Source organism: Anopheles marshallii, chromosome 2 (assembly GCF_943734725.1).
Source record: "Anopheles marshallii chromosome 2, idAnoMarsDA_429_01, whole genome shotgun sequence".
Lineage (NCBI taxonomy): Eukaryota > Metazoa > Arthropoda > Insecta > Diptera > Culicidae > Anopheles > Anopheles marshallii.
The window spans coordinates 40722779-40738724 of NC_071326.1; the positions used below are offsets into that span (position 1 = coordinate 40722779).

General features: G+C 46.4%; 5 protein-coding genes across 5 annotated transcripts; 2 read left to right on the forward strand and 3 right to left on the reverse strand.

Moving 5' to 3' along the window:
* Positions 1-608: 608 nt before the first annotated feature.
* On the reverse strand, positions 609-1695 carry LOC128707249 (retinol-binding protein pinta). Its single transcript, XM_053802199.1, has 4 exons — positions 1478-1695; positions 1073-1399; positions 879-974; positions 609-807 (listed from the first exon to the last, which is right to left on the reverse strand). The coding sequence occupies exons 1-4, from the start codon at positions 1693-1695 to the stop codon at positions 609-611; spliced, it is 840 nt and encodes a 279-aa protein (XP_053658174.1).
* A 1066-nt stretch (positions 1696-2761) lies between these two features.
* Positions 2762-3828, forward strand: LOC128717960 (abscission/NoCut checkpoint regulator). The gene is made up of 2 exons (XM_053811637.1): positions 2762-2809; positions 2881-3828. The coding sequence occupies exons 1-2, from the start codon at positions 2762-2764 to the stop codon at positions 3826-3828; spliced, it is 996 nt and encodes a 331-aa protein (XP_053667612.1).
* A 647-nt stretch (positions 3829-4475) lies between these two features.
* LOC128717961 (nucleolar protein 56) lies at positions 4476-6164 on the reverse strand. Its single transcript, XM_053811638.1, has 2 exons — positions 6156-6164; positions 4476-6017 (listed from the first exon to the last, which is right to left on the reverse strand). The coding sequence occupies exons 1-2, from the start codon at positions 6162-6164 to the stop codon at positions 4476-4478; spliced, it is 1551 nt and encodes a 516-aa protein (XP_053667613.1).
* A 443-nt stretch (positions 6165-6607) lies between these two features.
* LOC128708104 (protein FAM50 homolog) lies at positions 6608-7737 on the forward strand. The gene is made up of 2 exons (XM_053803063.1): positions 6608-7286; positions 7361-7737. The coding sequence occupies exons 1-2, from the start codon at positions 6608-6610 to the stop codon at positions 7735-7737; spliced, it is 1056 nt and encodes a 351-aa protein (XP_053659038.1).
* A 157-nt stretch (positions 7738-7894) lies between these two features.
* Positions 7895-9064, reverse strand: LOC128718987 (26S proteasome non-ATPase regulatory subunit 6). The gene has a single exon (XM_053812608.1). It carries the CDS (start codon positions 9062-9064, stop codon positions 7895-7897), a length of 1170 nt encoding a protein of 389 aa, XP_053668583.1.
* Between the last annotated feature and the right edge of the window lie 6882 nt (positions 9065-15946).

Consider the following 15946-nt stretch of genomic DNA (forward strand, 5'->3'; position numbering starts at 1 on the left):
TTTCAAAATTAAGCTTTTTTAGGCTGGTGCGGCACCGTAAGCAAAACGAAAGTTGGGCAAAAAGGACTTAGCTGAACATTTGCAGGCATGATGTGAACGCATTAATTAAAGTACGATAACTGTAGATTTCTTTTAATTGCCGTGTTTTGTGTTCATCGTTGTCGATAATCGATTGAAGCGGGAGAAGAGAAAAAAACGAAAGAAATGTCCGTGTCGTGTAGGTGTGCGCGATCATGACCCGGGTCAATGGATGTGGCTCGTTATCGGGTGATTGTGGGTGCGATTACTTTGTACTTAAAGTCTGATGTGATACACAATAGGGCACCTGTGTTGAGCAGGACGCTATCGCACCTATATATGTAACACATCAATGTGTGATGATAACGAGTGTTGGATTATCGTTTAATTCGACCGTCTATCGGCTATTCCCCAGACTGGTAGCAAAAAAAGGCGAGCATTCACATATGTTCAGATGTGGCGGTGCGATTGAAACTATATTTTAAATGCCAATTTCGACACAATTAAAACGAATATTTGTACGTGCAACTGTGAGCCTCTAGGTTAATGTTCCCCATATAAGACCACCATTTTCATTATGTCATTTTGTGTCATAAGTGGAACACATTCTCTTCCATTTTAGTGTAAAAGTTTTCATTATCCTGTACGGTTTTCCTCCAATACTCTGCAAGCTCCCAGATACTTTCGCCGTGCCCGCCCAGCTCGAGAGGTAACAAATTCGAATGTTCCAGCGACGAGCCCTTGCGCGAGATGATAACCCGCTCTCGCATCTTTGGACTCATGAAACTTCTGCAAAAGGAGAAATACCCAGTTTAACGATGCAAGATAACTCGAATAAGATAAACGGTCTGCGGATATACCTAAACACATTTAGTACGATGTTCACATGCACTGGTACGTTAATGAACTCGAGTAACTTTGGCTTGCAGGGATAGTTCTCCCAGTTTTCAACAGATCTGGCAAAAAGACATACAAATTTAAACATTATCGCCATGATTCACTCATCGCGGTACATTCGGATTACGTAAAGTATTTCATTCCGATCGCTACTCACTTCTTGATCATGGACGGAGTTAGTTGCAGCGCGTGCCCAAGCGTGACGCCCTGCATATCAAAGACTGCCACCACACCGTGTATGGAAACCGTTTCGTCGAGGTGCATCAGCAGGTCCAGTATCATCTTATCCACCTTGAACACATCATCCTGCTTATGTTTGGCGGGATCGTGTGCCGACGTGCGGATGAGCACGATCTGCCGGTTTAGTGAATCCTTTTCGCGAAGCGGCAAAAACACCCCTATGTTAAGCAGCTCATGTATTTCCGGTCGAAACGGATCACGATCCTTGAACCATTCCGTTAACTTTTCTCTGTTTTTGAGAAAGCTAGGAAAAAAAAAACAAAAAGCAATTTTTATCTAGCGCCCGTATGCCAGAAAGTTCTGCACGTTGCGTGATATTTACGTCATTAACTTCCGCTTCGTTTTATCGATGTCGTACTTGGTGGTACGCAGAAAGAACAGAATCAATCTCGATTCCTCTGGGATCACGAGTTCGGGCCGTTCGTCCAGTAGCCATTGTTTCAGCGTGTCAATACTGGTGCCCCGTAGTTCGGCCGTTTCCTCCACACCGTTCCCAACGAACACGGACTCCCCGATTGTGGTGCATTGTTCCGTCTTCATGTTGGTGGTCCACTTTGAAACAGTTCACTGCATCGAAACGACAGCTATGCACGCCTCAATAAAGCAAAGGGATCGATTCACTGTGCGGCGTGTACACTTCGTTCGACGGACGAGTTCGTTCTAATCTAAACGACTGCGTCGAGAAGTCACCGAACGATCTAGGTGTATCGTGATAACGGACTGGTGATAACGCCAGCTGAAAATGGGAAGTGTTACAACAAACCGCAATTAATTATGACAGTAAATCGCAACGACTGTTGCTACAAACCACTACAGAGCATTTCACTACATCACAATGAGTTAATTGTTATCGCACCCCCACTTGTACTCACTGTGCAAGCAAATGCGTACCGTAATGGATCTTCGGCCGTAATGGACATTTGAATCTTTGATTCAACGCTGAACAAAACTGCTACTACAATTTCAACACAGTTGCTTGTTTGCCTACTACGCAAGTCCCACAGTACCGATTCGGTTGGTCAGCTGTTTGACGTTTTGTTGACGGTGCTTTTCCCACAAGTGAATGTGTGTGTTTTGTTTGGGTATATGATTGTGTGCGTTGCAAAAAAAAATCCCAAATTTCATTGCAATAAATAAATTGCTTCAGGTAAATTCTCAAACAAAAAAGAAACAATTTCTATTCTTGATGACTAGATTCTTTTCAGCTAGCTAAGTCACTTGTACACGTTTTAATATATTTAATTAGTTTCTAGGCCCTTTTTCACATATTTCTTGTGTGTTTAGCATCTTGCAATGCCGCCTTTACATAAAAAATACAATTTAAATTTGTCCATGCCCATTTGTATTGCACGGTATAGTGAACCAATCTGCTGTTTAAGTGCTGTTCAAAAGTACCATTTGGGTTGATTTTAAAGTTGCGTGCGCTTCATGGGTTGCTTGGCTGTCAAAACTAAGGGTTGGTTTAGTATTGTCACGGACAAACCTCTACAGACTCAGCTGATAGGGGAAACAAACTAGAAAACGATCGTAAACATAGTAAAACGACGGTAACAGCAACACGGTCCCCGGTGATTCATCGTTTTGGATACAGGGACAGTGCGAACGAATGGCCTGCACAATTTGTACGAAATCGTTTGGATTTTTCAACAAAGAGGTAAGAAATCAACTAGCACAGTCCTGAACAGTGAATCCTCAACGTCATACCGATGTGTTCTCCTATTTTAGCATGGATGTCCCGTGTGCAAGTTTTCCTTCTGTTCGGGATGTCTCAAATACAAGCTGGTACGCGATGGAAAGAGGCTAAACGTTTGTTTACGCTGCTCAAGACTATCGCTTGTGAATGAGCCTACGAAGGGCGAAGCTAAACCCATGCCTACTACATCACGCAAAGCAGAGATCGCAACGAACTCCAAACCGACCGAGAACCGAATTCCTAGTCCTGTAGATCCACCCGAAGGTCCGATAGATGATGATTTAATACGCAACAAACTGGATGCGCTAAAGGCGAACGATGTAGAAGACCAAGATTCATGCAATTCGGATGCTCCTGCATTAACGGGGGATAATGTGGACATAGAGAGACGCCTGGCAGCTCTTAAGGGTGTGGAGTACAAGGATTATAAAGATGCACCACAACGATTTATGGCACCGGACAATCGAACTGAGGAACAGAAGGTGCAGGATTTGCTCGGTCAGTTTGCGGAGGAAACAAAGCTAAACAACGTGATGGATGACAAGCGTGCCGAACAGGATGAAGAAATTGTCAAACGATTAAACGCATTGAAGGAATTTCCGTCGAGTGGTGCTGGTGGAAATGTGGAATCGGGAAGTGGAAATTCTCGACCATCCATTCTACCGGACAGTGATTCGGATGAGGGTTTGACGGATGAAGAACTAGCGCGCAAGTTGGCCAAAAGGTACGCGGAAGAGGGTAAAATGGAAGCGAAATTGAACTTGGAAAGTGAATTAGAAGAAGAACCCAGAGTTCCTTCTAACGATAATGAGGAACTGCCTTGGTGTACCATCTGCAACGAGGATGCAGTGATCAGGTGCCGCGGATGTGATAATGATCTGTATTGTAGGGCGTGCTACAAAGAATTTCACTACGATGAAGATCCAAAGGAGCACACAACCGTTCCATTCAAGGGTGGTAAGGGAACCAAAAACGCTTGATATTGTAAGAAAACAGACTCGTATGTCACAAGAAATTGTTAATAATAATTATTACTCTGACTTACTATCACTCTACGAACAGCTTACTTCTTTGCTCACGGTCGAACGCCGTGGGCGTGAGCCAATTGCGGTGAGATATGTTTCGATTTCTCCTATTGCTTGCTGCAGTCCATAGAATTCTTCAGACAGGTTGGCTCTGCGTTCAAATACCTCTGGAGGGATTCGTAACAGCTAGATTTTGGGGCTGATTGTCTACCCCGTTTAGGTGGCCCAGAAACCCATACCGCTCCTGTTGCTCCAGGCGCCATCATCCGAACATGGTTTCGGAACTTACTGATTGCAACGAACAGCAGTAATAACACTTCTAGGTAGTCTTCTGTGGATAGATTTATTTCGATACATACGATACGAAGACTCAAAATTACATGATAAGAGAAAAAGAAAAAAAATGTTGAATGAAAAAAGACAACGGAAATACACTTGCCGCAAAAGTAGTAGCGTAGAGGACCATTTTACTTCCCCTGCTGACCCTGGATGCTATGTAAGCTATACGCTTTCTATTCTATTAAACCTGTCAATGTAATTCTTAATGCCACATCTAAATTATCTTATGTCGATAGGTATAATCCGGATCATCCCACCACCGCTCATGCCTCGACCGCGGATGCTCCATTTTTGTTTTTCTTCTTTTTCTTCTTCTTGGCCTCGCCGTTCGAAACGTCCAGCATGGTGGACCCGTTCAGTGTCGATTCATCCGCATCGTCTCCGTTCGTATCGTTCAGTTTCGCTTTCTTCTGCTTCTTTGCCGAATTACCACCGCTTCCGTTCATTTCGGCCGCAACACCATTCGCGTCCTCTAGCTTGCGTTTGTTCTTCTTCTTGCTTTTAGTATCCGCTTTTAACTTAGCCAGCGCAATCGCTTCCTTCATAACGTCTAAATTCTTGCGCGGTGTTTCGCCCTGCTCGTAGAACTTCAAACGCTCCTCAACCTGACCTTTCAGTGCCTCGCCGAACACGGTGGAAGGTGTTTCGGTGAAGCAATCGATACGGGATGCGATTGTACACTTGTTGGCCAGGAACCGGGAAATGCGGCCCTTGTTCTTAGCGTTCGCTCTTCCAATGAACGACGAGTTAAACAGCAAACCGTACTTGGGCGTGTTGCTCTTCGTCTTCAGCGCCCGGAACAAAGCCTTTTCTGCGCCAAGAATTTGTACCGTCGAGGCAGGGAATTTGGCCAGATTCGTAAGACTGCCCGCCTTCGAAATTAGCCGAGCGCCAACCTGATCACCAATGAGGGCCTGCAGATTCGGCGCAACATAGTTCATCTTCGAGTGCAGATAGCTGGACAGCTGCTGTCGGTAGTCGGACAGTTTAATAACCCGCTTGGCGAACATTTCTATATTCATCAGATCGATCACCGAGATGTCCATACCCATCGACATGCGCGAAGCGTCCAGGATAGCCTGTGCTTTTTCCGAGTCCATCAAAATTTCCTCTAGCCCAACCACGCTTTCAGCTGTAAGCGATTTGCGATCCTTGATAAAGTGAGCCACCTTCGCGAACAAGTAGTTCTCCGACACGATCTTAGACAGCTCCGGGAAGTGGTACGAATACCACTCGCGAATACGCATCGAGAACGTATTCACGTCCTTGTCGAGCTGATCTAGCAATGCGATCGATTGAATGATCATGTTATCCGATCGGTGCACATTAAACTTCACCTTACACCGCGAGTAGCTATGGCCCAGTCCGAGCTGTGCCACTGCGGCCGACTGATCGGTGAAACCCTTCACCATGCTGGTAAAGTGATGCCGAATGCCACGCAATATTTCCGGCACTGCACCAATGTGCGAACACTGCACATTCAGTCCCTCAGCAATTGCGGCACCCAGCTTCGCATCCGCCACACCAAGCGTTACCGGCTTATTCTTCGCCGATTTCGGTAGCGTGGTATCAAGAAAGCTAGACAAATCGTCCGGCAGCAGACCCTCGGAAATGGCATTGACATTATTTAGGGCAGCGACGGCCGTTTTGAACGGATGGAAACCGACCAGCTTGACGATCGCATTGAACCGTGCCATATCCAGGATCGATGCCTCTACCTGCGGTAGTAGCATGCCGATCTCTTCGAACTCCTTCACGCTGAACAGCCCATACCCGGCGGCGTGCTCGTACAACACAAACAGGGCCTGCGGTTGGAGCAAGGATAATGAGAAAACGAGGACTCGCGAGCGGTCAACCAAAGGTTACCTACCATTTCACCGCCAATTTACAACCAGGATGAACAAAAACAACAATAACTTTCTTGTTTAATCGTCCAAAATTACAGATTTCATTCCACCTCGCTTCCGCGCGTGGTGGTCTAAATAGAAAACAACATGCGATTCTTCGTTTGACAGCAACCGGAAGTTTACCATGGGGACTTCTCACGACTGACAGTTCATCGACTGTGGCGTTTGGTATGGCAAGGAAAAAAATAATTAAAATAAAAGCATTCGAATAAACAGGTTAGATGATTTTTTTTCAAAATGTGTATATGAAGTAGTATTATAAAAATTATGTGAGTACAAAATGAAACCAAATGCTCACCCAGTTGATTTCATTTCGTTCTGTCACTTGCTAAGAAATCGCTCTCGATAGAAAACCCCCTCAAATGTCATTTGATTGTTTACGAGGCCTTCTAGTAAAACAAAGCACCAGAGCAGGAATCGTCGTTGTCCGTGGATTTTTGTGTACCACGGGTCACTTTTAAAACAACTTCTCCAAATCATCAGACACGATGGCGTACTACAAGGGTGCCGCCTCGGAAGGGGGCCGTGCCGCTCAGTTGATGAAACGGCGCGAACTAGCCCAACAGGAGGTCGAATTTCGTAAGAAGAAAATCGAGGAGGACCTGAAGGTGAGCAACATCGAGAACAAATTCGCCGCCCATTACGATGCGGTGGAGCAGCAGCTCAAAAGCTCCACCATCGGGTTGGTTACCCTGGATGAGATGAAAGCGAAGCAGGAGGACATTGTCCGAGAGCGCGAGAAAAAGCTGGCCCAAAAGAAAGAGGAAAAGGACAAGGAAAAGCTGAAAGCGCTTGAAGCTAAGCTGGCGGAAAAGGACCGACAAAAGCGACAGATACAAGCGCTATCGTTCGATCCAGAGGATGAGCCGGATGGGGATGGGCATTCGGATCAGGAATCGGAACCGGAGGAAAAGAAGGAGGAACTGGTCGTTAAGCGCTCCTGGAAGGACGAGGTACCGAGTGGGGTGAAAAAGATACGCAAAAATCCGGACGTGGATACGTCGTTCCTGCCAGATCGGGAGCGTGAGGAACGCGACAACAGATTGCGCGAGGAGCTGAGACAGGAATGGGCTATGAAACAGGCTACGTTGAAAGATCAGGAAATTACCATCACGTTCAGCTACTGGGATGGTTCCGGGCACCGAAAATCGGTCGTTATGAAGAAAGGTAAGCATGAAACGTTAATATCTTCATTTCCTGCAAAGAGAACTTGCACTGACTGAATATCCTTTTTGTTGTAGGTAACTCCATCTATCAGTTCCTGCAAAAGTGTCTCGAAATGCTTCGAAAGGACTTCAGTGAATTGAAAACGGTGATGGCCGATCAATTGATGTACGTGAAGGAGGATTTGATATTGCCCCATCATTACACATTCTATGACTTCATAGTGACAAAGGCACGTGGCAAAAGTGGTCCGTTGTTCAACTTCGACGTGTTTGATGATATTCGTATGATAAGCGATGCCACGGTTGAGAAGGAAGATTCCCATGCCGGTAAAGTGTTGCTCCGTTCCTGGTACGAGCGCAATAAGCACATCTTCCCGGCTTCACGATGGGAGCCATATGATCCAACCAAGGTTTACGATAAGTACACGATTAAGGACAAAAGCAAGAAGTAATATTAGATCGTTTAGCAATACATGGACCCTACCAAAAGCTGTAACGTCAAGTTGAACGAAAACAACATCCGAATCCAGTTGTTGGAGAATTTCGTGTTTATTATATGCAACCGTTCCACAAAATACAAAAATAAGCGACAATCTCAGTCCATCGTATCTAGATGTTAATGACCCGGCTGAGTTTCTGCACGCGGTTCAGTAGAATATCACCCTGCTTGATCGTGGCCTGATACTGCCAATTTTTACTATCTGGCCGGTTAGTTTCCACAATACCACCAACGCGATCCACCCGACAGTGCAGTCGGCCGGCTGAAATGAAACGCGACAGTTCGGCATCGACGTAATCCACGCTGACTCCGAACGCATCCGCCATGTACTGAAGTGTCAACGATCGGTACGATTCCAGCAGCTGCGTGTACGCCAGGATGCGCATCTCACGCACGTAATAACGATAGTGCGGATGGAACAGAATATCATTACGCAGCACCGACTCAACCGCGGCCAGATGCTTGAAGAAATCGGCATACTGACAGTTATACAGCGAGAACAGATATTTCTTCACGTCGGGTGTTTGGTGCAGCACCTCCTGAATTTCCGCCCCCTTGATGACCTTATCGCGCAGCTCATTACGCGGCAAACTTATCATGGCCACGTACACCGTATAACGCACGAACGTCGAGTACTCCATCAGCTCGTAGCTGGTGAACGTGCTGACCGTGTCGAGGAAAAAGTTTGCCGCTGCCTTAAAATCACGAATCGCAATACAGTACGCACCCTGGTACACCTTCAACCGGTTCCGACGATCCCAGTCACCGCCCTCCTCGATCAGATACTTTGCCTTGTCGATGTTGCGCGTGATCAAGTCGTGGTCGAGATAGAACAATCCGATGCGAATGGTGTGGAACACGATATCAAGCCGATGGCCCAGCGATACCGTCTTTTCGTACGTTTTGCGGAACGCCGATATGGCCCCTTCCTTATCACCGATGCGGCACAGATACTCCGATTTGCGAAGGTTTGCCTCGCGCACCTCCATCTCGCCGAGATTCTTTTCCGCGTCCTCAATGGCGGCATCCAACTTTTCCAGCATCTTCCGATTGATTTCCTTCATCTCGGCTAGCTGCTTCTGGTCGACGGTCCAGCCAAGGTCAGCACAAACCTGCTCGTACCATGGTGCCATGTTTTCCGCCTTAATCGCGGCCAGCAACTTCTCGGACAGTTTCTTATCGTGTGCAAACTCCGGCAGGCTGAGCAGAAACTTGCACTGCGACAGCTCCAGGTTGGGGTTTTTCTCCAAACCCTGCTCTTCCAGATTTTCGACCGGCATCTTGGGACTGTGGATTTACGTTGATCGGTTAATTGCCTGAAGATTCGGACCATACGCGTAAGTACTTACTATTCTTTTACAGTGAGTTAAATGAGCTCGCACGAATAATAAACACACGGAAACGTATTTCAATTTTTGAGACTCATCAATGTAGTGATGGGCATCCGTGATTTGACAGCTCGTGACAAAGAGAGCGAGATTTGACATATGTGACGTCTGTCGGGTTGGTACCATGTTGAATGTGACTTTGGAATTTTATTTTGCGCATTTATTCCCTTTATTGTGCAAACAAATTGCATTTGCAACTAGCGTTTTCACTTCATTTTGGCTTGACAAGAGTTTTATTTATATTTTTACAAGAATAATAACATTAGATCAACATTGATGAGGCCGCTTGCCTATAACTACACACAGCACTGTTGTTCCACCAAGGTTAGTAAATAAAACAATGCAAATTCATGTGAGTATTTGAAAAACTCGTTACAAACGCAACACATAAATTTATGAACTGAAGTCTTGTAAGGATATCGTTCTGAAATCGAGATATAATTTCGTTTAATTTTAACAACATTCTTATAACTTATAAATGTAAAGCTAAGCTTCATTTTACATTGTTTTTTCAATTCAAAATGAACGGTTAGGCCATAATGCTTTAAGCTTAATTTATTGTTCTATTCATCAATAATTAAATACTAACGAAACACATTTCTAGCTTCTAAACGTGAATAACTAAACAAATCATGTGTATACAGGCCAAATATTGTCAACTGACGATTGATTGACTGGTTTGAAGACTTAAATTCACCAATAATCACTACAACATCTTGCACGAAGATTATGCATCTTCTTTTCCTACGGTATGTGCATATTGTAGATGAAATAACGATAAATATTTGCGCTAGATCTATCACAACTGTCGTCATATCCGTGAACTGCCTCATCAATGCAAAACCGATTATTAAAAATTGTTATAATATTCCAAAGACTTCCGTAAGCCTTGGGCCGAGGTGGAATGAGAAATAATCACCATTAGTTTCCGGACGGCGCGACACCACCACGGTATGGCAATATTGGCATGCAAATATTTTGAAAACGTATGCAAAAAAAACCCCTCTCTGAATGCGTCAAAGACGGCTCGCCATTGTGCCGTGGACAACTTGAGCGTGCGAGTGTTTTCTTCGAGAACATCCTTCAACAGTCGAAAAAAAAACAGCGTATTCTGGTCGAGGCTTTTCGCGGGAGGAGGGTTTTGACGGTCACTGCAGCATTCCAAATGCAAGCAAACGGACAATAAATACCGGCACAATGAAGGACAGCGAAAGCAAATCGCCGCCGTAGATGATGACTGGGCTTGATTCTTCGCCTTTGAATGTCATTGGACTCGTTGCCTTCGCTGTCCTGTGTGCAATTTGGGCATTTTGGAGGCGGGAGCATGTTTTCAACCCCGGGTGGACATTAGCGGTCATCAACGTGCACTATGGTTTTGCCCGCGCAGTATTAGTGATCCGTCATCCGAGTCAACAGAAGTCAGCATGCAGCCAACCACGAGCAAGACTAACGAGAAGAGTGTTGATGAAACAATAATTGAAGCTAAAAATAATTTCACACCTACTGCCAACCCAATTACCCCATCCTCTCTCCACGGCTGGAACGGATTGCGAGCGTTTACAGTCCCCAAACAGACACGAGAGGTCCCAACAAAAAAAGGCCCAGCAATTCTTGGGCGCTACATGAAGCCCTGCGACCCCGACATCGGTCCCATCTTATTGGCGGAGGTTTACCAATCGATTGAGCGCACAGGATCGCGCTTGGCGAGAGAGAAGCAGCAGAAGAACCCCCTTCGACACAGCGCAACATTTACACACAATGAGAAGCCCAACGTAAACGGGCCTAGGAGGAGACTGCTTTGGGTCTCAAAGAAGGAGAGAAAAACGGCTAGAAAAAAAAAAGACTTACTCATACACACAGACGCACCCCGCTTTGGTGAGGGGTGAAAGAGAACGAGAGAGCGAGTGTGGGCAATAATCGGTTTTGGCATCCCTTTCCCACCTCCCAGCGGTTTCTGTGCTGGATGCTGCGGTCCTGTCGTCACACTTCTTATGATACACCCCCCCTCCCCACCCCCTCTCCCACCACACACTCACACACAGACATCGGATCGGATGGTCTCGCTCTGCCGCTGCACAGTTCTCTGGCTAGGGCGAAGAAAACCGCGATGAGGTAACCGGCCCAGCCGGGGCACCAGCCCGACCCGACCTGCGCGCATCGTACATCGGTGCCGGGGTGGGAGCGACAGCACGCCAACGGTCCGGTTGGGATGTACGTTTGGTACGGAACGGCCAACGGTGGTAGGCCTCAGTTGCTGTTCGTCGTCTGCGGAGATCAGTTGCACACGTGCCCGCGTTATCAAGACCTCCACGTCCGTCAAGATCCCCTCTCGCCCCCGCACCCCCCCTCGACCGATACTTCAGTTGCACCAGTGTGTACCCACCACAGCAATAAGTCGCCTAGAACTGTTTTGGGGCATTCCTGTTCGAGTGCATTTAGTGGATCAATTTTCTCGAGTGTGTCGATCGCTGTGTGACTCTGCGTGTGTTTGTGTGTGTGAATGGGTGGAACGGGTGGTTTGCCTCCCCCCCCCCTCCCCCGTGCGGATCGTGTTGTTTGTTTTTCCTTGCTGTTGTGCAATTTCCCAACCATTCCGTCGCCACTGATTCGAGCCTTTGGCAAAGCGGTTGACTTCCTCCCTCGCGCGGGGTTTTTAGACACAACAGTGCAACGCGTAATGCAAAACGCCAAATGGACGCCCCCTGTTCGCCTGGTCGTGTGTATGTCACCGCTAAGGGTTGGACTGTTGTTTTTCCTTTCCATCCATCGGGGGGTGGGGGGAGGTCCAACCACTAATCGTATTGGAATCGATAAAGAAATCGGCTAACGGTTTTCCCCGTACGCGCAACCTACCACTTGTGCCCGGGAACGGGCAACTGACCCAAACCCTCCCCCCTTCCGCCACCCGGGCTATCCCTACCCTACCGCCGTGTGTGTGTCCCGCCCTAGGGGAAGGAGAAAAAATATGTTGGATATTTTTAAATCCATCGAACCATTTCTCGAACTTATGTGCGTGTGCGTGTGTGTGTGTGATTTTTTTTTGGTCGTTTTCGGGGACAGTACTTTTCCCCGACCGGTGCACGCCATATTCCCTACGGCATTTACCGGACCGGACTTCGGCCTCGGCCTAGTTTAGTTTTGTCGTTTGTTGTCGTACGCGGCCACTCTCGCGGCGGTTGCATTTTCTTGCGCTGGTCCGAGCAGTACGCCGATCTACGGTCCATTATCGTATCGGGTGATTGTACGCCGCCCGAACGAAACCCTGATCGAATGCTTTTGTGTGGCACACGCTGTGTGTAATGACCCGTGTCCGAAAAATAATATTAATAAATAAATCAATTAATGCCAAGAAAAGGAAAAACCCAACTGGGTGGATTGATCGGAAAAGCTTTAAGTTTCAAATTTAAACTCTCAGAACAAAGAAAACAAAAGAAAACACTTTAATACCTGAAAAAAAAACATTAACGAGTGAGTGAGCATCTCAAAACCCTTGGCGACTGTGATCCTTGGCGACTGTGTGACCGTGAATTTTGGTGCATCTCAAAGATGAAAACTAATGCGATGGAGACGCGCTGTACGTGTATATGTGTGTGTGTCCGTGTGTCAAGGAAAATTGGTGAAAGAAAAGCAGAAACATTATGCATACAATTTGCACAACGAATCAGCCAATGGAAACATCGAGAGGGCGAATAGTCGAGAAGCTCAACGAGAAGCCATTTTGTAGTGGGAAACAACCAAAAAATAACATGAAAATGTGAACTGTTGGTGAAGTTTAAGTGTTTTAGTACATATTTTCTTTAACTGTTTTTCTTCTTTAGTAAGCGAATTGATACGAAATTCATACTTTAACACCATCTGTACGAAAAAAAGCATAAATAAGTTCGCTACCGTGCAAAGCCCTCTTTCTTTTATTTGAATTTAAGTAATTTTCTTTTCCTCTTACCCATCCCACCATCTACTTCTTGATCGTGAAGCTGCTCATTGCTGGTTGGCCCACTTTTATGTTCACGGGTGTTTTTTTTTTGTTTGTTATAAATATATTTTTCGATGTCAGCCAAGGGTGGCCGCGTTATCAATCCGTTTTGATAACCGTTTTTTTCTTAATTTCAACCCCTCAATTTTCTGTTGGCTCCCCAAACACACGCACACACGCTAGTGGTCGCTTCTTCACCAGCGATCAAGACGATCGGGACGGGATATTTACCACATAATGCTTTCCTTTTCGCTACGCGAGATGGCGATTATATAAGTGAATATTGTCTAATTTCTTGAATGAAGCAACACCAACCAACCGACGACTCTCACACACGCGGTCGGTGATGCAGCCGAACGCGCGAAACTACGGTCGAAGTGTAGATATAGACAAATAGAAGACAGTTTACAAAAAAAAAAAAAAACGTGTAGATAACGGCACGCGAAAAGAAGGAAGCGCAGACAGACGAAGATGCGTTTGTCACCGAAAACGATGGTTTAACTGTATTGTTTTTTGTGTGTTTACCGTTTTTTTTTCTTCTCTCCTCCACATTTCGTTTTGCTGCTATCACTAGCCCGCGAGCAGTCCAGCATCAAAATCCCACCGCCCCTCGGCTTTTAACCGTCTGCCCAAAGTGACGGGGATTAGGAGTGCGTGTGCAGGACACTGTGAATGTGTGTGTGTGTGCGTATGTGTCCATATGTGTAGTGTGTGCCGCGAACCTCCCCATTGAAAGTGAAGGTGAACGGCGTTGTGCCCAGTAGTTGAACGGGTAGTGAAGAAAAAAAAAAACAGTGCTAAAAAGCTCACCACTTGCAAACACACGTGCCTGGCCACTCGAGAGGGAAGGCCGGTTGCAGTGACGGGTGGTCGCCGCCCCTTCCTCCCATCATTCCCACCTGGCAGTGGGCCAGAGAGACCAGCAAGCATAGAAACAAAAAGGTAAACCAATGCAATGCTGTTAATAAAAACACATTAGGAAATGTGGGGAGAAAAACTGCTCGCACACGTCGCAAAGCAAAAAGAAAAACAAAAACGAAGCAACCTACTGCCACCTACTCGGACACACGCTCGTGCACCGTACGCGGACGCGTACGAATCGGTTAAACTTGAACTAGTTTCGCTCCTTTGGTGCGGCCCCCCCGATTGGCGTCCCGGTTTTGTACCCATTTCACCGTTCGTTGTCCTTTGGCCGTGTTTTTATCTGTGGTATTTAGTTGCGACCGCTGTGTGACACAAGCGACTTCTTTGATGGATGGTTTACAATTGATTACAGCGAGATTGAAGCTTACCTGCACGCCACAAATCAAAAGACTTCAACCGATGAATGCCGGGTTCGTCGCTTTTTCTTCACGAATACTAACAGCCCGCGGGTTCGTCGTTTGATCACAATCGAACGACTTCAACGCCTTATGCGAGGTTCGTCGCTTGTTCGCAATCGAATGACTTCAACGCCTGCCAAGAGGAGGTTCGTCGCTTGATTTGAACAGAACGACTTCAACGCTTTGCGTATGGGTTCGTCGCTTACATTTACTGTCGATGTTTTTTGTTTTGCTCGAATGGTAGGCTGATAAAAAAACTTTTTTTGTTTGCTTGCTTGCATAATGATATTTAATCTTTCAGAAGGGGAAAACTCGGTAAAAACAAAGTATTTGCTAAGATTTGTGCTAAACAGCTAAAACGCTGGTAGGAACGCAAAGATTAGCCTGTAAAGATTTTGATAGAGAAACCGGGTTGCTTGAAATGTTAAACAACAAAAAGAGAGAGAGAGAAAGAAAGAATACTACACAAAAATCATCCCCCGGCACGGGAGGTTGTACGATTTCTTCGAACTTTCTTATTCTTAGCAACCCTGATGGCCTTGCCAACATGACTATGATGCAACACTGGCAACAACAGCGACGACGACAGCTGAAATGTTATGACAACGCGTGTGCACCGTACACAACACACATATAGACACGCGCGCGTCATGCTCTTTCCCGCCAAGTCAAGGCAGAGATCGAAAGTGCCTCCGATGGCGACCATTCTCTCGCTCTCTCTCACACACACACACCACCCCGTAAAGGTCCGCAGCGGTGGGAGGCAATGTGGGAAAACCGGCAGAGGACATCGGCTTTTCGGTGTGTTGCTTGTTTTGCTGCACGGTGCGCGCGAATGTCATACTGGCTGCGTGCGCGCACTTAAACCGTGCGCGCACCGGTGTGATCGCACATTAATGATCGCGAAATGATGAGCATAAAACAGCAACAACAACAAAAAAAAAAAGGTTAAACAATGTGGTGGCGAGACGTTGGGGTTTGTATGTTTAGCTTTAAAGGTAATTGCTTTCGGTGTGGTGACGGTGACGGAAATGGATGCTATCGGCGCACACGCCGACATGCCTAATTTATTCCGGCCGTCCGTGATTCATGCGGCTGTTGATTGTTGGGAGATGAGCGGGCGGTGGCAGAGAACCGTCGCCAGGGAAGGTAATTATCGCCGGCAGGTTTTGCTGGCGGCTACCGGTGAAAAGTCAGTGTCCCGAAATTACGATCGGTGCTCGTTGTTGATGTTGTTTGTTGATTTGCCACCCTACCGGATGAAGCCCCGCTCCAATCAATCCGGTCGATCTATCGAGAAAATTACTCCGCACAGAGCAAGAGTTTCTATTTTGATGCGGTGGCTTTATACTTCGAAAATTGTTCGTTGCGTACATTAATATGTAATTAGGATAGTTTTTTTTGTGCTTTTCAGCTAGAAAAAGACCCTCCATTTTGACGTTGTTTTCGGTGGCGAAGGCGCTTAGTGCTACTCGAACT